The sequence below is a fragment of the Lutra lutra genome, chromosome 14 (genome assembly GCF_902655055.1).
Source record: "Lutra lutra chromosome 14, mLutLut1.2, whole genome shotgun sequence".
Lineage (NCBI taxonomy): Eukaryota > Metazoa > Chordata > Mammalia > Carnivora > Mustelidae > Lutra > Lutra lutra.
In genome coordinates this window covers 59,907,236-59,928,903 of record NC_062291.1, presented here as the reverse complement: position 1 = coordinate 59,928,903, position 21,668 = coordinate 59,907,236, and the positions used below count along the sequence as shown (strand labels likewise).

At 53.5% G+C, this 21,668-nt stretch overlaps 1 protein-coding gene across 1 annotated transcript; it reads right to left on the bottom strand.

Moving 5' to 3' along the window:
- Positions 1-1,411: 1,411 nt before the first annotated feature.
- On the bottom strand, positions 1,412-5,024 carry NKX2-3 (NK2 homeobox 3). Its single transcript, XM_047703169.1, has 2 exons — positions 4,483-5,024; positions 1,412-2,993 (listed from the first exon to the last, which is right to left on the bottom strand). Exons 1-2 carry the CDS (start codon positions 4,841-4,843, stop codon positions 2,248-2,250), a joined length of 1,107 nt encoding a protein of 368 aa, XP_047559125.1. The 5' UTR covers positions 4,844-5,024; the 3' UTR covers positions 1,412-2,247.
- Positions 5,025-21,668: the final 16,644 nt, after the last annotated feature.

Genomic DNA, 21,668 nt, shown 5'->3' with positions numbered 1-21,668 from the left:
GCGACAGGGCGGTGATAAGGGTGGTGGGAGGAGTTGTCCCAGCTCCTCGGAGGCTTAGGAGAGGAGGGAACTGGCGGCAAGGAGCTGAGAGACCAGCAACCTGGTGCACGATAACTCACACTCAACTCCAGGGTTTTTCTGCCTGGGAAGAGGCGAGGAGAGGGAGGGTCTTCGCCCCGTAGGCGCCGCCTCTCCAGCCTCCCGCTAGGCCCTTTTGGTCCCGTCCAAGCCTCATCCTGGGCGGTCAGCGGGTTTGGGAGGATTCCCTTGCCTGCCTCCCTCCTTTCCTCCCTTCCTTTTTTCCTCCTCCTCCTCCGGGTCTCTGCAGATCCCCAGCCCGGCGGCCCCGCCGCAGCCTAGCAGCCCCCGCCCCCTCCTAGAAAGGGCGAAATTGCTAAACTTGTAGCAATAATGACCCTGCATTCAGGCCGCCGACTCCCGCTGAACGTCTCCGCGCCGCGGCTGGCCGGCCTAATCAGCGCGCCCGTCCCGGCTGCCCGCCCAGCCCCCGTCCCCCCTTGCCGCTCCCTCCCCCAGCGCACAAAAAGTGGGGAACAAAACCCCCGCGCATTTCTCCGTCCCTCTGTTGAGCAGACTGCTACACAAAGCCCCCGCTCTGAGAAGCAATGGGGAGCTCGGGGGGGACGTCAATCCCGACGCGCTGGGGTTTTTGTTCGCGCAGGGGACTTCGCCTTCCTACCACACCTTTTGTTCGGGACTCCAATAAAAAGCCATTCTTTCCGCACCTTCCCGGCCCGGAGCCGCCTTTCAGCGAGGCCCGGCCCCACAATGGCGCGGCGCTCTGAGGCCTCCCCATTCACCCGCCTTGGCACGCTCACAATCGGCCGTGTGGCAGCACAGGCCTCGCACAGGCATTCTCCGCAAGTGACAAGGAGCCGCATAAAGCCGCGGCCGCCGGGGGAGAAGGGAGGGCGGCCGAGGGGGAGAATTCGGCCGCGGCGGGGCGCAGCGCCCCTGGGCGCGCTGGAGGCCTCGGCCGCGGCCGCTGAAGGAGCCGCCTTCGCGCCGCCTCCGGCTGGCCCAGGGGGCGAGGTTTCCTTTTCCCTGGCGACCTCCGAGGTGGGGCAGAGTCTCTCGGTCTTGGTCTAACGCAGGCCCAAAGACACTAGCCAAAGCATCTGGTAAAACTTGGGGGGATTACAAAGCCGGGGACCTCAAAAGGCCCGAGTCTCCGGTCTGTTCTCCCACAAGAGTAAAGAGAAATTTAATGAACAAAACCAAGAGGACGCAAGACTTGCAGCCCCCGGGGCTGGCCCAGGAGAGGCCAGGCCTGCGAACGCCCGGGGAAGATTGCTTTCCCTTACACACCTTCTCCTTCCCTACCCTCCCTGTCTAAAGGATCCCTCTCCACTTCTGGGGGTGGGGGGGAAACAGAGTCTGTAGCCAATGGTTTGGAAATATTGCACCTTGTTTATTGACTCCTGTAGTGTATGGCAGCGGGTGTGTACACGGCGTGTGGATAGTTATAGGTATATTATATGTGCTGAATACAGAATATGAAACAGAAAGGAAACCTGGTAACACCTCCCGCGGGCCACCAGCTCCCAAATTTGTTCAGCCCCCTCCCGCAGCGCACCCCCCCCCCCATGTTTGATCTTGTTTCGCCGGTTTTTCTCGCAGAGTTCTACACCGTGACGATCCGGAGATCCAGGCCGAGGTATCTGCTGCGGGGGGCAGGCGGTAGGGAAAAGAGAAATCGCTCCGGGCCGCAAAAGAGGCAGAGGGGTCCGTGGGGCTTGGGGATTCTCAAGCCCCGACACCCATTTTTCTCTCCTTCATGCTTTTTTTTTTTCTTTTCTTTTTTCTTTTTGTCCTTGGGCTTTCTGTCGACATTTCGAGGAGGCCGCGGGAAGGCCGAGGGGGAAAGACGGCCTTCTTGCTCTGGAAGAAGCAAGCGGCAGCCAGAGTCCCAGCCTCTCTCACCCTCTTCGGGGCCAGAGTCCGGGCCACTGTCCTCCCCGGCACCCAGCCGGAGTTTCTGCCTCTGAGACAGTCTCTGCGACCGGTCCCGGGCCTCCTCCTCGTCCCGCAGCCCCCTTCCCCAGGCTTCGCCGGAGCTGGGTTCCGGGGCCCTGGGGAGCGAAACATGTGTACTGGGGGGTAGGGAGGTTGTGTTTGTTTGTTTTTTTAACGAGAAGACCTGGCCCTGGGTTCCAGCCTTTCTCGCGCTTCAGTCCCGCGGTGCCAGGCTGCAGTGGGGCGCCCGCCGCGTGAGCCGCCGCGTCCCTACCAGGCCCGGATGCCCTGCAAGGTGCCCTGCGCGCACGCAGCCCCGGCCGCGGCACCCTGGTGCAAGGGCTGCGCGCCGCCACCGCCGGCGAAGCCGCCCAGGTTGCTCACGTTCACAAAGGGGCCGCCTCCGGCCGCGCTGCAGGCGGGCTGCATGGCCGCGGCCGCCGCGGTAGCCCCGCCGCCCCCGCTGCCGCCGCCGCCGCCGCCCGCCGGGTACGCACAGCCGTAGCTGCCGCTGTAGGCCGCGGCGGCGGCGGCGGCGGCGGCAGCGGCGGCGGCGGCTGCGGCCGAGTTCCCATAGCCGTAGGCGGGGAAGCTGTTGTAGGAGTAGGCGCCCGCACCCACGCTGTAGGGCGCGCCGTAGGCTTGCGCACCCGGCGTGACGCACGGCTTGCCGTCCCGCACCAGCACCGGCACGGCCACGCGGCGCGGCGGCGGCGGGGGCGCGTGCGCGCCCAGCTCCAGGGACTTGTCCTGCCGCTGCCTCTTGCACTTGTACCTGCGATTCTGGAACCAAATCTTCACCTGCGTGGACGTGAGCTTCAGGCTGCTGGCGAGGTGCTCGCGCTCGGGCGCGGACAGGTACCGCTGCTGCTTGAACCTGCGTTCCAGCTCGAAGACCTGGGCTTGCGAGAAGAGGACCCGGGGCTTCCGGCGGCTGCGTGGCTTGGGCCTGTCGCTCTCCTCCGCCGCCTTACAGTCTCCGGCCGCCTCCAGAGGCTTCTTCAGCTGGCAGCTTTCTGCGGAAGAAGCACAACAGCGTCCCTTAGCAGTTCCCCGCCTTACCGCGGCTCCTGTCCCAGAGCGCTGTGGCCCTTTTGGTGGCAGCGCGGAGCATGCGGTAGTAAATGCCTGGGCTTTCTGGAAAGTTTGTGGTTTCTTTCGCAGGCGCCATGGGGCCCTGCGACAGCCCCAGTACCCTCAGAACGCCCTTAGTGGGCAGAAGCACGTTCCACGGGGAGGGATAGTTAGTGCGGGTTTGCTTAGAATTTGAGCATCTGTGAGAAAGAGAGTAGTAAATGTTGGGCTCGGCGTGCTAATGACGATTCTCGGGATGAAAGTTTGCAACTACATAGTAACTAGAGTGTTTGCAAACTCATCTGCTTTCCACTCTGTTACGGATAGCGGAAGGTGTGAAGCATATTGGTAGTTGGGGGCCCGTATGCGTGAGTTCCGTGAATAAATCTTTCTGTTTTGGAAATGCTTGAGTGTGACCCTCCTGCATTGCTTAGGAACTTTTTTTTTTTTTTTTTTTTTTTTTTTTGCTTTTAAAAGACTACAGACCTCCTGCTAAATGCGTGACGATGTCTGTATTATCTTAAAGAGAAAAAGAAATTTGATTGATTTAGACCGTTTCGTGTCGATTTTAGGCCCAGGCGAAGTGTCGGGAGTCTAGGCCTTGGCTGCTGCCACATCAAGCCTCCTCTTGGGGAAGAGATTCTTCGATTCTCCCCTCAGAAACAAACACTTCCTTAGGGGTTTTATTCAGCTGTCCGATCTCCCTACCCAATTCACCTCCCATGAGCGGCTGGGATCTAGGACTAGGTTCCGCGCGTTTTTTCACACAAAGCATAACATTATGAATTTTCAAAAGAGGCCAGTGCCTCGGGGGTGTGAACGGTATGCACGCGACTAATGGACTGTGTTCCCACGCACTCTCCGACCATCCCCTCCCTCTCTGCCGGTGCTGTGGGTGCCAGGGATACTGAACTCCAAGCAGAGAAGTGAGGAAACCACCCAGCTTGTCTCTAGCAAGGTTCCTGCGCCCTGCCAACACAACCTGCCTAGATCATCTTTTTGAAGAAGAGGGGACGTCTGTCTGGCCTCAAAGACCTCGTCTCACCCTAGGGTCAAAGAGGAAGAGATTTGAGCTCTTGTCTAAGTCTTGGGAGGAACAAAAATGCTGTGAGTTGTCAGAATCCAGCAGCTGAGCCCGTGTTGCTTATCAGCGTCAGGGCAGCAAGAACTACTTTCCCTTCTTTTGGGGGCTTGCATCGCCTCTCCTCTCCGGGAGGAGTAGTTGTCGGGGTCACCTCTTCCTTCTCCCTCCGCCCCGGCTCCCTCGCAGGCACCTGTGCTTTGCGGAGCTGTCGTGGACCAGGGTGAGGCATGACCCCAGCCAAAGGTTAAGGGGGCGGGAAGCAGTGCTGGCAAGGTTTGTGGGCTGTTTGCGGGCGCTCCGCCATTGCTCCAGATGTGCGGGTGCGTTCTCTTTCCCCCTCTACTCACTTTGGCTCCGGTCCCTCACGACCTCGGGCTCCTCTTCATGTTCCTTAGGCCCGCTACACGAGTCTCGCAGGACTGTGTGGACATAGCTCTGCGGACAGAGCCCCGAACCCCCGTGGCCGTCGGCTGTGGCTAGTGAGTTCAAATAGGACAGTTTCTCGCCCTCTTCTTCCTCGTCTTCCTCTCCTCCGTCAGAAAATTGCGTCCCCTCGGTGGCGGCCAGCATGCACGGCGCCGAGTGAAAGTGGTGCTCCAAGTCCGCCTGTAAATGCGTGCCGTGGAAGTGCTGTTGCTGCTGCTGCTCCAGATTCAAAATGTCTTTGACTGAGAAAGGGGTGGAGGTGACCGGGCTTGGTAACATCATCAGGGCTACTTAATTGTCCAGTCCAAATACTCAATAAATCCCGGCGGGGGCGGGGAAGCAGCGCTGCGGCTCCAGCTCTCCTTCTGGACTCTGCCGCTGCTGCCGAGTCGGGCTTTTGACAGACGCGGTCCGGCTCCAGTCTAAATCGCCTCCATTGGCCGGGACCTGGGGGTCTGGGTTTTGTTACAGCCACTGCAAGGACTGGGGCCGGGGCTGCGAAGCCTGTGTCCGGGGGTCGTGCGTCACGTCGGGGGCGGGCCCCTCGCCTCGGCCTCCCTCCCTATTGGTTCCGGCTGATGTGGACCACGCCCCCCACATCCACTGAGTGGGGTGCTGCGGCGCTACCAGAAATAAAGGACTAGTATAGAGTCGCGAAGTCCAAGTCGTTGTGGGCGAGGCTGCACTGCCCCTGGTCCCCGAACTACCGATTCCCTCCCCGCCTGGCCGTATCTTCCTGGCCAGGGCCAGTTCTGGGAGGCTTCTTGTCCACGAGCCAACTGCCAGGAAGGATGGCCCAGGAGCGTGGTTTTTCCAGCTGCTGCAGGGCAAGAAAACGTCCTGGCCTGTAAATACCGGCCTCTGGATTCCCAAGAAGACGGAATGTTTTGTATACCAATGGATGGGCAACGTGTCTGTTCCCGACTTGTTGACTTTGCTCAAGCTCTTCCCTCCACTTGGAATGCCTTCCCTGCCCTTGTCTCCATGAGTGGAAAGCTGTTCTCCAAGGCTCTGCTCAAGTACCACCTCCAAAAGGAAGCGCTCCCTGATCGTCTAGCCGGAAGTCGTCTCTCCCGCATCTGACCTTGCAGCTCATGTTAGTAAAGGACATTCGTGTCACTTATCACTTCCCACCTAGTACTAGATATTGCTGGCCTAGTCGCCCGGGGTAAACTATGCCCCCACCCCGGGGAGGGGCAGGGTCCCGGTTGTCTTTGTCCTAGTAGCTCTTGCAGCTGCCCAATAAGCAGGTATGTGAGAGACTGGAGGACGGAGTTGTTACTGACCTTGGTTGGTAGACAGGTCTTGGTTCCAATCCTGACCTAATCGATGTGTGGCCTGGGGTGTTTCTAAGCCGCAGTTTCTTTGTCTACAAAAAGGAGCCCAATACTTCTTCAGGGGTTGTTGCCAGGGATAAAGGACAAAACATGCCGGGAGCTTAGCTCCGGGCCCCACACTTGTTAGGTGCTCAGTACACCGCAAGTCCACCATTCTGCATCAGTGTTTGGTGACTGCATCGGTGATGGAGTGGCTGGAGTGCTGCACACATCGGGTGGCCTCGTAAGGCCTTGAGAGCGGTATCTGCCACAGGGGAGGCGAGCCAGCTGTGGAGGCCTTCTCTGCATATTGAGACCCGGGTCCTGGATCTAGGCTTTTACCCTCTGAGGCATATTTCTAATTTCTCCAGCCCATATGTGGCGCCCTCATGCGGCCCCCAGGTGTTTTCTGGGCGAAGCTGTGGGGTCCCCTGACGTTCTGGGAACTGGACATTGCTGGGGTTCATCTTCCTCACAGTAGGCATTCGCCAGCCACCACGCTTCGCCTACTGAGGAGCAGCGGTCACTGTGGGGCCCACAGAAAGACCGAGGCGCAACACTGGCCTTGAAAAATACAGAGACCGGTTCCAGCCTAATCGAGGCGCCCGACATCCGCCCCTGGCCGCCCCAAGCATTTTTTGGCGGCCGGGATGGTGGAGCTGGGGGAGACTGGCCTCAGCTGGCAGGGGAGGGTGGAAGGTGCGGGGACTGGTGGACAATGCCTCCGGGCATGGCACCCACGGGATGGAGTGGGGGCAAGTGGAGAACTGCCCTGCGGGCCCCACGGCCGTTGGGAGTTGTGGGTGCCCAAGGCCAAGGAGAAAAAGGCGGGAGGGGAGAGAGGCGGGGCTGTTCAGGAGGGAGCGGAAATGGTGCGGGGAGTCAGCCTCTGAGGCCGCCCGGGGAGCTGGGATGCGGCGCGGGCCACGTGCACCCGGGAGTACTTAGGGCGGCGGCGACCGGCGGGCGGTGGGGGAGACCCTCTGTGGGCAGGGCCTTGCGCTGGTACACCCATTCTTCAGCCGCAGGGGCGCCGGGTGCCTGTCTTCTCGGCATTGAGACTATTGACGTCCCAGGCGGGGCCGACGTCTCTAAACCAGGCCAGGGGCTGCAGAGAGAAGGCGGCGCCTGGTTTTGCAGCGGATCGCAACCCCTCGGGCGCAAAAGATCCAGAGTGAGGTGGGGGTGAGTGCGCGGCCCTGTGGGGTGGGGGTCCTAGTGGGTGTGCGTCGCTTTGGCAGGCGAGCCTAAAAGAAGGAAGCTGCGCTCCTGCCCCACTCCTCTATTCCCATTCCCCACCCCCCCGGGCTAGACCATCTTGGAGAATGTTTCTGGTTCTCAATTTCTTCCACCTCTTTGGGTGGTGTTCTTTTTGTTCGTTGTTTTGAGTGATTTTAAGAGGAAAAAAAAATGGTAAAGGACAAAAGCTACGGAAACTCCCTTCCCCCAGTTTCCAACAGAAGGTTGCGTTTCTCTCTGCTACATTCTCTTGGTTCTCTGCAGCACTTCGTTCTTAGGCCTTCTCTAGGTCCATCCCTAAAATGGGGTTCATCTTAGGACCCGTGGCCAGGGGCGCTGGGAGTACGCAACCGCCGCTGCTACCAGGAGCGCAGGGTTGCCTCCAGACTGAGTACGAAGAAAGCTATCTGCTCCCTAGTCCCAGGCCCTCACGGTCTGCTCTCCCCCAAACCCACTGCCACCACTACCCTGCCGGGTACCCTTGGCTGGGCTTGAGAGGTTCTCTTCTGCAGCTCCTGACCGGGTTGCTCCTTGGCAGCCCCCGTCCAACAGGGACGTAGCTCAGGCCCCAGTGGCTGGAGGCCCGTGAGGGTCCAGAGCGTGGGCAGCACAAGGGCCTAGCGTGCCCTGGTCCCCCTTTCTCTTCACACCCCTAACCCTGCTCAGGGCCGATCTAGTGGGCAGGAGACTTCTGCCCACTACCTAGAGCTGATCTTGGCCTTGTGACCCGAGCTGGGGCTTTAGTCGCCTCCAGCCACCCTCCTCCTGGTTGTTCAGGTTCCCTAAGGTCCGTCTTGGTTCCGCTGCCCCGGAGTTTCTTACCAAGGATGCCCACCAGGTCAATCGCACCGAGGCAGCCTGCCTTTGCCGCGCGCAGCCTGGACGGCCGTGAGAGTGTGCGCGGCTAGCTGCGCTCCGGTGTCCCGGAGGAATGCCCGGCGCTAGTGACACTGCAGCAGCCGGGTTCTCGGGAGCCGCTAATCAGAATGTGGAATCTGGTCTCGACGTGTATCTAGTTACGATCGCGTTCTGGGGCATTTGCATTCTCTTGTCTGAAAAGAGGATCTTTGAAATCCTGGAGTTGTGCTCCACTAATAATAGGTTTTCGTTCCAGTCAGTTTAGCTAATTACTGTCAGATAAAGTAGATATCGCTGCGACCAAGGAAGCGTTTGATGTTATTTTAATCGGGTGTATCTGCCTCCATAGGTAGGATTTTGTCGCGGTACACGTTTATGCAAATCCCCCTCCTCCCGTAAAGATCATAGTAAAATGATGGCAAATTCTATGAGGGGGAGATGTTGCCTAGAGGCATAAGCGATACATAACATTATATCTTTTTTGGAGAAAAGCCCCGTGCTAACCATTGCAATACATTATCAAATTAAAATGTGATTATTCTTTGAAAACTATGATGTGTTCCCATAAGTTACTATTCTCTACGCAAAAATTGCTTAATTAATACACGTAGAAATACAGGTAGATACAGATCATTTTCATTATACGTGCCACTGCTTATGTTATTACCCTCCAACAATTCAAATGACCATTTAATTGTGTAACCACACTCACAAAAAAAAAAAAAAAAGTCGTAAGTTATCATGGCTTCTAATCTAACTGTAGCACCACAGTCAGAAGTAATTGTCTATTGAAGTAGAGAAAAAATCCTGCAATGAACACAGCTAGCCAAAACTATAGAACATTGCAGGTAAATTTGTTTCATTGGATGTTCCATTTTTTACTGCTCTTCTAGAAATGCCATTCAATGGCATCTTACAAAAAAAAGACATATTTCTTCTTTGGCAGTAGAACTAAATAGGTTCTTGTTATTTTCTTGTTGTTGGTGGTGGTATATAAGTCTATGTTTTGGTTTGCTTTTTAGTTGAAGGATATTGGAAAGGTCTCCAAATTTTTTGAGCTATCTAGAGGCAATAGTATTTTATGAGAAGGGTAAATACTTTTTCTACTTTTAAAGAAATGGCAAGTAAGTAGGTCAGTCCCAGAAAGCATTAAAATAATCTAATTCCTTGAGAAGAATTTTTTCCAAGTTTTGATAATTTTGTAAGAGAGATTTTAAAATGGAGTTTTGAGCATTTTTGCTTTTTTTTTTTTTTGGCATGTGTTTGTATAAATGTTAGATTTCTCCCAGATTGTATTTGGAATGGAGTTTTCTAAATAACCCACCACTTCCCTTCTCTGGGAGAAAATCAGTCCAAGTTCAATAATGCAAGTAGTTCTTTGTAAATTGCAGGCCCTTACTGAGGAAGCGAGTTTCGATTTCTCAAGAAGAGGACCTTCTGTATCTATCTTGCGTGTATCTCCCCCACTCCAAAAAAATTTCAAGATAATGTAAATACAATGTAAATACAGACTTTGTCAACAAAACCAGTCCTATTCTGCTGATAAAACACACAAGAAAGCCTAACTTTGTTGAATGAAAATTCACTATTTTTTAAAAACAAGAATACGTATATGAAGGATGCCTATGCAGACACTTATTTGTACTATCTGTGTGTGCTATTTGGCAGTGCGCGGGAACAGTTTTAACTTGGGGATTAAACTGGAATTCTAGATGCATTCCTTAACTTTTATTTTATTTTTTTTTTTTAGCGTGAGTTTAACTTCCTGTAGCAAAGTTTCAATGTCTATAGACCTTTAAAAATATAATCTGACTTCAGAAGAGCGGCTGCAGTCTTTGGCAGATTAATTTTTTTAAACCAGAGCGCCTGCTTGCTCTGTGCAGATCTCTGAGCAGTAAGGGTGGATGGGCGGGGGAATGTGGTTATCAAGTTCCAAGAAGCAGAGGTTCTTCGTAACTCTTTCCAGTGCAATCTTCCCAGTCCTGTCTGCTCTCAACCACAAAGCCACGGACTCTGGCTTCCTAGGACATAGAAATCATTACACGGATCTCACTGGAGGTCACTTAGAGTAAATAACTTAAAATCATTTGAGAAGGAAAAAGATTTTTCTCATTTGGAAAGAAATATTTGCCACATTCTTGTGGCTTAAGAGAAGTCGTATCCCGTCTTCAGTGTGTCCAACCTGGAGGTCCCGGTCTTCCGGTCTTTGGTCCGCACTGGGGAGAGCAATTCCCAAGATCCATGGGGAAGCTTTGCCCCATCAGTGGGCATCCAGGTCTGCTGGCCTAGTTGCCCACTTGCCCTTGGTTTCTTGAAGGTGGGGGGGGTACCCAACAATTCCCACTGCTCTGGTGAGAGTTCCAGCTTGTCTGACTCTGCAGGAATGTTGCAGGGCGGGGTTGGGGGGGCAGGTGCTGGCCTTGCTCGGAACCAGACCCAGCCAAGGACCCGACCCGGAAAGGACCAAGGCCCCCGGGCAGCCACAGTGCATCAGGGCACACAGCCACAGGGACCGAAGGCACTAGCACTACTCGCCTGAGGAGCCGGGCCCAGGTCCACAACTCTTGGCCTCTGAATTTCACAGTTTTGCCCTATGCAGACTCTGGTGTGTCAGGTCGGAGGTCAAGAGTTCAGCAGCAACAGCAGCAAGCCTGTGGGGACCTGTAAGGTTGTCGGGCCTCACTCCACTTGGGTGCCCTGTCGCCAAGCCCCAGCACTTTGTCCATGCAGGTTGGGGCCCAGAGTGCTGGGCTTTGCCCCGGGGTTCACTTCTCTCTGGCTGGGGGCCAAGAGCCCAGGACCTTAAAGAGAGGTACCCCTGGGAGACGCAGGCTTGGTCTCACCTCTGTCTTTGGAAGTGCCTGTAGGTTCTGGGACTCCTCTCAAACTCTCTGCACTCCTGCCAAGCGAAGAGAAATAGCTTCTTACCTCTTGAGGCTCCTGGAACCCCAAGATCCGGAAACCCCGCAGCACCTCAGAGCCTGAGACCCCAGAACATCCGTAGCAGTCTGCCTCTCACCCCTTGCAGCCAACCCTTTTCCCTTTGGGCTTCTTCCTCTTGCACTGGCCCAAATCTAATTCCTCTACCCCTTCCCTTCCTCACTCCGCCTTTCTCCCTCACCTCTTCCTCCTCTCATCCTGGGCCTCTTTTCTCACTCTGTGTCCACTCCTCCCTACCTTTTCCACTCTTATTTTTTCACTATCTATTCCTTTCCCCCTATCTTGTCTCATGGCGCGCCCACCCTCCCTCCACTCTGAAGACTTCATGCATTTTTGTCCCTGGCCCTAGCAGGTGTTTGATATGTGCACCTGAGGGCTGCACAGGATGGGGGTCAGACTAGTTGAGCATGGCCTCTTTCCTGAGCCCCAGAGCCCTCTCCCCTCTCCCACTCTGCCTCTCACGCTCCACCTCAGAGCTGCACCTGAAGATGCCCAAGCACTTTTGCGTTTGTGACAAGAACACTCCTTGCACCCTGCTCTGGCCCCCCAACCCTGAGCAATCTCTGCAGAGGGTCTGTGGGGCTCCAGGTGGCAGGGCTGGGCCACCCTCCCCATGGAAATCCCCGCTCCAGGCAGATCCTGCCAGGCCTCCGTTTCCTACTATTGTGGCGGTCTGGAGAGGATCACAGCAGAGCTGAAGGCAACAGAAAGGTCTGGGCCCCAGACATCCTTTGAGAGCACAGATTGGGGCTCCCAGATCAGGGCTGGCCCCCTCCAACCGCCCCCCCCACCACACAGGAGCGCTATCCAACTGAACTGTTCTTTCCTCCTGTTTCTTTCTTGCCAACCCCACTTTCGATTAGGCACCTTGAGATCACCCCAGCTGGGATGTGTTTCAGGGACTGCCTTAAAATGCAGGAGCCAAATCTGGGAGAAGAGCCTGGGATCCTGGCTCAACCCGGCCAGCAGCAGCAAGGACTGAACACTCTGTAGCGGGTTCTCAGCCCACCTATAATCTTTTACCCTCTTCCTAGCTGCTGGGTATGGGGCCAGTGGGGCCACTGACAGGGTCTGGGGCCTTCTCCCCTGTGATTCAGGCTCCCCAGCTGCGTAGGAGACAGCTGGCCACCTCTACCCTCTTCCGTTCCATCTGCAAGCACATTTCTGAGGTCGATGATAGTTGCATCACTCTGATAAATACGGGTTTCCAACAGATGGACACAGTCCTGACATGTATGTTTCGATGGAATTCTGTTTCTCCTTAGATGAAAAGGAACGTGCTTTCTTGTGTGAACACATCAGTGTGTGCACGTGTGGATGGGCATGGGAAAGGAGGCTTTCAGGACTGTGCCCATCCATGTAGAGTCCACATTAGGGCTCTGCTTTTTCAGAATGTGGGCAAAACAGGGGGGCTGGACTGACACTCATTCTGAATCTCTCCCTCTCGCTTCTTTTTTTTCCACCACAATAATGTGATTGCCAGTAGCAACATGAAGTTTGGAGAGAAATGTTTATATGGTCCAAGAATAAAACTAGCTTCCATGACTATGAGACACACTATTTCCATACAATTTCCAGACAATTTTTGGGATCATTACAATTAGGCTTGTACTAAGCAGCCCCACAGGGACCACAGCAGCAGAGAAGAGGGCACAGGTTCTATTGCTAGAGTTGTAATGACTGTGTGTGTTCATGAAAGTAATAAAACCACACTGAAATTATTCTGTAATTTAGACTTTTAAAAACTTTACATGCTCCTCCCCCATTGTAATAGGAGGCATGCAAACCTCATAAGCATGCGTGGGTAAGAGATGGTGCCTAGGACACGGGTCTTCTGCAGGGAGAGCTGGGTTTGGGGTGCGGCGTAGGGGGGAGACGTGGTTTTCTCTAAACCATGATCGCACCTCCTGTGTCTGTCTTGAGCCAAAGCAGTGACCCTGGAGTTTGGAGCCCTGTCCTGTCATTTTGTCGTCTTGTAACCCTGAACCAGTCCCTTAACCTTGCTAAGCAGCTGTTTTCTCACCTACAAATAGAGGTAATAATGGTTTGGACTTTATAGGCCTGCAGTAGGATTAAAGAAATGATGGAAGGAAAGCACTTAGAGAGCTCTGAGCACATGTAAATGCCAAGGGTGACACACGGGGTGGTTGTTAACTCAAGGAGAGAGGCTCTGAACCTCTCCACTGAGCAGAGATCAGGGAGTTGGATTCCCTGGCACTCCTTTTTCTTACTTGGGGTGGGAGGGAAGCATTATTAAACTATCAATCAAATTTTGTGTGTCTGTATGTGTGTGTGTGTGTGTGTGTGTGTTTGTCCCCAAACAAGGAGACCAGTTCTCTTAATCACTGGAGTTTTAGCATATACTCTTGGAAGCAACAGCCTCCTCTTAGCCTCCCCGCTCCCCCTCCTTCCCCTCTAGAGCTGCAGCGAAGAAATCCCACACCCAGACTCAGCTTCCCGCTCCCACAAATGCATCATTTTTAGCAGCGGTAAACAAATCCCCAAAGACTCTTGTCATTGTTATCATGTTTAGATAAAGATCTGGCCAATTGGTGTCCACACAGGAATGTAAATAAATCAGCTGCCCTGGTCCTACCCCAGTGGCGGGTGGGCGTCCCTCTCCCACCGGGCCTCAACCCAATGCCCTGCACTCCTGCTTCTCTCCTTTTCCCTTTTGGGATGGGAGAACCATCTGGCCTTGGAAATCGCTTGGTTTCTCATCTTTTCACTCTTTTCACTCTGCTGTGTGACTTCAATCAAGTCCCTTATCCTCTCTGAGCCTGTTTCCTCCTCTGTGCAGAAGACTTAATGACTGCTACCTCTCGGGATTGGGAGGGGGCAGCAGTAACTGTAGAAGAATACTGCCGTGTACAGTAACAGCAATAACCTGCTCATAAGCAGCGGTCCTGTAGACAACATTGGCTACCATCCAGGGCTTTCCTACAAGCCCACAGTAAGGCTCAGTGATTAAGAGCCTCCACACTCACACATAAACTGTCAGACTGCGGGCAAGCTGCCTTGGCGGGGCTGGGAGAGTCGTGGGTATGAAGAGGGGAGACTGGCACCAGGCCTGTTGTAAACTCTTCTAAGTGTCCATCCTGGTTATTGTTTCTGCTTCTTGCAACAGGTCTTGTCTATGGCCCCGTTAATGTCACTGTTTTATATATGGAGTGTAGGAAACTGAGGCTCTTAAGAGGTAAGGCGACTAACTTGCCTAAGGTTAAGTTCCTTGCCTTTCACACCGAGCTCCCTCTCTTTGTTCCTCTCCCTTCCCTGGGCAGCCCCAGCGTCACCAGGCTGTGCACCAGGCAGGGACTGCTTGCCCAGGCACTGTTCTCTTTGCTTTTGTGAATTCCTGCCGTGGGTAGTGGACCGCCCACCCCCAGCACAAATCTTCCTGAGGCCCAAGCAGTCATCCCCAGCCCCCAGGCCCTGGGATTGAATAGAAGCTGCCTTGAAGATAAGCACGTCTTGGCGGTGGGGCTGAGCTGCGGGGAGCCCCCTCTCCTCTTCTCCCTATCAGCACCCCCTCAGAGCTGCTTCATTTCTCCCCATCCCTATCCTTGTTTGCTTTCTTTTCAAAAAGAAGAGGGGCTGAGCGAGCCTCTGCTCTGCCTTCTGAGGCACCAGGCATGCAGTTAATATTAATCATGATGATAAACTCCTGCACATGAACAAAGCATTCCACGTGTGTGATCTCTTTCCTATTGTTACAAGATCCCCACAGGGCAGATATTACTATTTCTCCCCCTCATTTTAGAACCATGGAAATTGAGGTTCACAAAGATGAAATGACTCGCCCAAGGTCACAGAGCTGGTAAGAGGTGGATGCCATCCTGCCAGGCCTGTGAGCTAGATGCCATTCTGAGACTCCAAGGCTTGAGTGGGCTGGAGCGAAGCCCCTACTCCAGCCCAGCTCTAGGAACCTGGACTTTGAGGCCTCCTGGCTCCAAGCAGAACTTCTGCTTGAGCTGACTCCCTAGCCTGGAGGTCCTGGTCTGGGAGCAGTTCCTCCCAGCCTGGCCCAGGCATCCTGGTCCTCTGGGAGTTTGGATCCATCAACTTTTGGGCTCCCAGAACGGGCTACCTGGCTTTCCAGGCGTCTCCCTTCCTTCTCTGTCCCGACATCTCAGACTACTCTGCCCACGCCCTCTGCAGAAGTAGCAACTTCCCACTGGAAAATCACCGCGTCCCCGCGGGGCCAGGGGCACGCTGGAGCCAGGCACGTTGGAATCTGCGCAAATGCGTGCCTCTCGGGTGTGCACGGGACGCTTCCGGGAGAAGAGTGGTGGGTTCAAATCCTGTCTCCACTCTGTCTCTGGGTGAACTGAACGCCAAGCTCTGCTTTCCCGACTTGGAGAACTGGGAATATTAGAAGTACCTACCTCGTAGGTCGCTCTGAGGATTAGAGGAGATTATCTCTGTGAAGCACTTAGCAGGGTGCCCAGCTCAATAAATGTTAGTTTATTATTATTGACCCCAGGGCTAGTGGAGGCTGACTCTTTCCGTTTCTGGGTGTGAGCTCTGCGTCCCCTAGCGCACCGAAGCCACGGATGGGGCCGGGTGGCGCCTGGGGGCCCTGGCTGGACACTTAGGCGCGCGAATTATTGGAGAAGAGCCGCTTAACCCTGGTCGCGCTGTGTTTGGGGCCCGGCTCTGGCGGTTACGTTACCTCGAGCCCCAGCGACACTGCGCTCTGGGCGTGTGCGTCTGTCCCAAGCCGCGTGCGTGTGGAGGCCTATGCGTGTCAGGAGCCGGGTGGCCACTGACGCGCCTGCGGGGACCTCACCTGCGCTGGATTTAGATTTCGGCAGGGACAAGGACCTCCGGTTTACCTGACAGATGCGTGGTGTCCGCGCTGTGTACACAAACCCGAGCGAGACCGGAGTCGAGGGTGCTCGGCCTCCTGCTCATCGAACAATTTTGGCTATTAATGGTTATTTTATTTATATCGTTTGAATTGTCCCCCCCCCCCCCCCCCCCGGCTCTGTTTACACCAACGTCTGGCCGTCCGGGCCGCAGTGTTTGGACAGCGGATTACACTAATGGATGGCGAGCTGGGAAGGGGGTGGGGGAGAAGGCGCGGCTGGAAGCGGGGCTCCGGCCCACGGCAGCGCGGGGTGGGCAGGCGCGGGGAGAGGGAGCAGGCCCCTCCTGGGCTCGACCTCTGACCTTAGGAGGGAAGGAAACGTGTCTGCTCGCGATAGGAAGCTTGGGCCTCCGGTGGGGTGGAGGCTGGAGGTGCCTGCTCCCGGGGTGTGTGTTGGGGGGAGGGGGAGAGCAGGGGGGAAGCGGGGCGGGGGAGGGTGCTCTCTCCTCTCAAGGCTGATTCAAAACTCGAGGTCGTCCCGCTTGGGTGCGTACACGTCAACAAGTAAACAAGACTTGGAGCTACCAGGACTGGCGGCCGCTTTGATTCCCCCAGTCGGTGGCGGCCAGCTTAGTGCTTCGGCCTCCAAACGCGGATTATGGCTGAGCCCCGGGCGCCTGGCGGCCGGCAGGGTTAGAGCCGCCTTCAAAGCGGGCCGCCCAGCAAGCGCACAGCTCCCCAAACCCGAGAGGCTCCACCGCACCGGGCCCCAGGGGCGCACCCGCACGCCCAATGAGCACTCTGGGGCAAAACACGGCCTGCGCCCCCACCCCGCGCCGCGCAAGGGCCGCGGTCCGAGAGTCGGCAAGTGGCACGCTCGCTGGCACTCAGGACCGGGGAAGGTTTTGAAGCTCTGGTAGCCCTCAGCTTGAACAGAGCAGGCCTGGGATTCACGGCTTCAGAGCCAAACCTCTTTACTACAGGGCCAGGGTGGATGGGTAAAAATATCTAACATCTAATCAGCATTTACTATGTGCCAGACACCATGCCAAGCATTTGTATCCTCCCGACGATCCTAGGAACTATTATCCCATTTTACAGAGGAGGAAACAGGAGGTTCAGGTAATTTGGGCAAGGGCTCACAGCCAGCGTGGAACTAGAACCCTAACGTGCGGTACACGCCAGGACTGGTGAGCTAGTCCTTCGCCTTTTGGGGTTGGAGCACCTGTTTGGGACCTGAGGTAAGCTGTGGATTCCCCTTCTCACAAGAATGCGCATGGCCATATGCAGCTCTCTGTCAGCAATTCCAGGGGCTTCTCAGAACCCCCGAGGCTCACTCATGGACATTTAACCATTTTGGTTTTACAAGTTATACAAATCGCTTTTGATATAATTTCTTAATTCTGGACATAGACTAGGAAGGTAGTACTTCTTATATCCGTTGTATAACGCAGGATTCCGGAGTGCGGAGAAGTAAAGTCATTTGCTCAAGATCATACAGCTGGTGAATGCGCAGTTGACCTCTCAGGTCTTCGGGTGCACCACTTCTCCAGGCTCCCCAGACCCCGAAGTTCTCCTTTTTCTTCCTTCTTGGCTCTCACGTTCTCGCCCCCGCTGGGAAGACGTGCGGCCAGCCCTTGGAGGATCTGGGTTTTCTTGGGGGCCTATGCAAGGTAGTCCGCTGGCGGGGGCGCAGCGCCAGGACCCAACGTTGCCCTGTGCTCTGTGGACCGCGCTGCCAGGGCGCTTGCTCCGGTAAACGGTTTATCTAAAGAGAACTTCTGTTTCTCGTTCGCTGTCGGGAGTTGCCCTGCAGCCAGCAATGAAAAATGCGCCTTTTCCCGAGACTCTGGCGCTGGTGATTTATGTGGGAACCTTCCTCACCCGCGAGCCCCGGGCTGCTCAGGCGGGCCTAGCGGGTGCAGGGGCAGAGCCCGCCTGGAAGAGAAGCCGGTGCCTCGCCCCTTCCAGCGCGCGTTTTTACGGCGCCCCCCTTCCCCTCTACCTCCAGGACATTTTACAGCCGCTCCCCCAGGGAGCCGAGCGCTTTATCGCGGTAAAGTAAACACCATTATCCCAGGTCCATTAACACGGAGATTTTGGCGTTGTAAATAGCGGGCGAGAGGGAGAAGAGCAGCCCCCGCAAACTCCCTTGTAAAACCGCGAAGGTTCTCCAAGATTTATGGCCACTGATCGGCCCCCCAACCTTCTAAGAAATCCCAGTCTTGACCAAGGCCAGGAGGTAGGGCATTCCCCCAACCTAGAAATCCCGCCCTGGGTGTTAGGACTTCAAGGGTAGGGAGTCCCCAGGACGCGCCCAGTCGTTAATTTTCATTAAGCCACAACCCCAGGAATGCTGATTCCTTTCTGGCGGTGGAGGCACAGATAAACTCTGCAGGTCCCTGGCAGCTCTTAGAGAGCAACCAGCGTAGACAGAGTCAGGGGCCAGAATGCTTGTGTTTCAGGCTCCTTCCTCATTTGTAAACTGGATAGTGCTTTCAGCAGCTACTTAGAAGTCTATAAAACACAGGATGGTTACACTGGTGGGCACTGCCCAAACAGCCTGTGACCTAGGGCACTCATTTTGCCAGCTTGCATGGTCTTGTTTTTGCTTCTCTTTCCAAAAGGAAATACCCTCCTTATTTACTCTTGGGCCAGCCAGTGTATGAAATCAAGTCAGGTTGATGGTGCTGGCACACAGCACAGGAGATGGTCCTTCTCTGCTGGAATTTCTCTTTCTGATGAGTATCTCATGACCTGTTCTGGGAAGTTTCTGTTCATCTACAATGGTTTTCTTACCCCCTCAAGTCAATATTTATACTGACAAAACAGAGGATTTTGAACTAGGAAAAGTGGCTCTGATGGATTGAGAAAACGAAGAGATAAACAAATTCTCCAGGCCAAGGGAAGCTTCAGTAGAACCCAGACTCCCCTAAGCTTTGCCAAGGTCACTTTCAGGATGCAGTCCCTATGGGGAGGCAGCTCCTTCTTTAGCCCTGAGAATTCAGTAATTCTTGTGAGGTCCTCCACCTGACTAATGAGTTGGCTTTTGGGAAGGGGCAATAGTGAAAAAGCAGGGAGCAGAAGGGTGACAGAAATTGGTTTTGGTCCCTTAGTGTAACTGGCTCTATCTAAAATGGTCTTTTAACCATTTTTTTTTTTCCTATGCCAAGGACCCCTTTGACAACTTTGACAAAAATTGGTCTGGTGGAGCCTGTAGACGCCCCCTTTCCTGAATAATATTTTATTTATTTATTTAAATTTTATTTATTTTTTTTGACAGACACGAGTAGGGAGAGAGAGAGAGAGGAGGAAGCAGGCTCCCTGCTGAGCAGAGAGCCCGATGCAGGGCTCGATCCCAGGACTCTAGGATCATTGACCTGAGCTGAAGACAGAGGCTTTAACGCACTGAGCCACCCAGGCGCCCCCTGAATAATATTTTAAATGCTTAAAATAAAATACACATGATGGTATTAAGGTACAGTTATCAAAATATTTTTTAAAAGATCTTTTTTAAAAAGATTTTATTTATTTATTATTATTTTTTTTTTAGAGATTCTTCTTTTTTTTTTTAAGATTATTTATTTATTTATTTGACAGAGAGAGAGATCACAAGTAGACGGAGAGGCAGGCAGAGAGAGAGAGAGAGAGGGAAGCAGGCTTCTTGCTGAGCAGAGAGCCCGATGCGGGACTCGATCCCAGGACCCTGAGATCATGACCTGAGCTGAAGGCAGCGGCTTAACCCACTGAGCCACCCAGGCGCCCCAAAAAGATTTTATTTATTTGACAGAGAGAGAGATCACACGTAGGCAGAGAGGCAGACAGAGGAAGAGGCGGAAGCAGGCTCCCCACTGAGCAGAGAGCCGATGGATGCAGGCAGGGCTCCATCCCAGGACCCTGAGACCATGACCTGAGCCGCAGGCAGACACTTTAACCCACTGAACCACCCAGGCACTCCTGTCAAAATCTTTTTTTAAAAAAGATATATTTATTTATTTTAGAGAGAGGGAGAAAGAAAGAGAGAACTGGGGGGAATGCCAAAGGGAGAGAGAGAGAGTCTCAAGCAGACTCCGCACTAAGCATGGAGCCCAGAGCTCCATCTCACGTTCCCAAGATCACGGCCAGAGCCAGAACCAAGAGTCAGATGCTCAAGAGACTATGCCACCCAGGGACCCCAGTTATCAAAAAAAAATTTTTTTAAATAGTGCTATAGTAACATATGTGCTGCTTTATTAATTGATTAAATAACAGAAGCTAGTGGCAAGTCTAACAACAATCATAATTCAAAGTAGTGATGAATATAAATGGAATTCAGTGTGTCTACAGCAGCAGGAACATGCTGTGAGAATATGAAGGATTTCTATTGGTTCCAAAGTCACAGGTACTACTAATACTACTGAGTGTGTTATCTACATTCAAAACTAAAGGAAATGCTAAATTATAGCTGGAACTAATAAAAAATAAAGATGTATTTTTCCACTTCCAAGTTCATGGACCCCCTGAGTTCTATCCTCAGGTCTCTTGGGAATCCATAAACTGCCAGGTTAAGAACCACTTGTCTAGGGTCAAAATCCAGACTATGTCATCTCAAGAAGTGGCCTTTGGCTCACCCACAACAGAATCTTCTGGGGGGTGTTAGAAGATTCTGGGTCCCCTTCTGAGATTTAGGTAGACCCAGAAAAGTGGGTCTAATCAAAGGATTATTCAAAGGATTAATCAAAGGATTATTTTCATGCAAAGTATGTCAGGACTTCACTGATGAACATCAGCACTTTGGTTGGCTGCTTGGATGATGAAAGGAAGGAAAATCCCTTTAAAGAGCTGAGAGGTGGGGTGGCACAGTGGGGATTCCAGGCAGAAGCTCTACCATGGAGACGACTTTGAAGTGGTACACACCAATGTGGTGGGCACAGCAAGCTGGGCCTTGGGAGACCACCAGAGAAAGAGGCTGGAATAGGACCTTTTGGTGAAGGGTTCCAGTGTGCTGGGAGAAGCTCTGGGAAAATGTTGGATATTAACTGTTCCCCATCCCCACCTTGATCCTGTATTTTACACATTAGAATAGAAACTTGCTAAAGGCCACATTTCTAGTGGTGGAGGTAGATCTGTATAGTCCACTATATGAAATGTCAAGTTTAGTCTTCACACTTGCTGGTGGTTAGTTCATGGTCAGTGGCAAGCTGCATCCCTGTGGTCCTTAATAATCTTCTCCATCAGTTCTCTGCACTGGCTTCCTTTGTGCTTTCAGTGCTCCTGCATTCTGAGCTCCTTTATAGAGTCTTACCCGGTTGGTATTTTTGGAGCTTTCATTCCTTCACTCACTCAGTGGATGCTACGGACCAGGCCTGGTCCTAGATACTATAAAAGATACATAAATGAGTAAAAAGATTGATCACCACCCTTAAGAGATTTTCATGGACACCTGCTCTTATCCCCACCAATCTTAAGTAACTGTGATAAGCATCAAATCTCTCTTGACCCAGGTCTGATTTGGTGTTTGTACAATCCTCGGAGGCCAAAGAGGACTTACTGGAAGGGAAGAAGAGCTTGCAGCATCATGATTAGTCAGGGACCTGTCTTTTCCATTGTAAAAGGTAACTAGTTAGACCATGAGGGTTGATGAGCATTATAACGTCAAAATGTTGAACAAAGTGGGGCTTGTTCCAAATGTTAAGAAATGTGCAAGATATGCCCCACATGACACTCGAGGAGAGTTATGACACTGTTGGCTCCAGATCAAACAAGTGATTATGACAGAGAGCGCAAGAGGAAACACAACTCTAACAAACCAGTTTTCACCTGGCGTAAGCTTCAACTTTAACAGTACCGTTTGCCTCCCTCTGTCTTCTCACACGTGTCTTCATCAGGGTTTCACATCACACCGGCATAGATAGCAGGTGGGTCTGTGTGCAGAATTTAGAGATTAATACAAAGAGGGAAAAGT

Coding starts and splice junctions, on each gene's coding strand:
- NKX2-3 (XM_047703169.1), bottom strand. CDS start 4,843: ATGATGTTACCAAGCCCGGTCACCTCCACCCCTTTCTCAGTCAAAGAC. Junction 2,994..4,482: donor CGTGAGGGACCGGAGCCAAA/GTGAGTAGAGGG, acceptor CTTCTTCCGCAG/AAAGCTGCCAGCTGAAGAAG.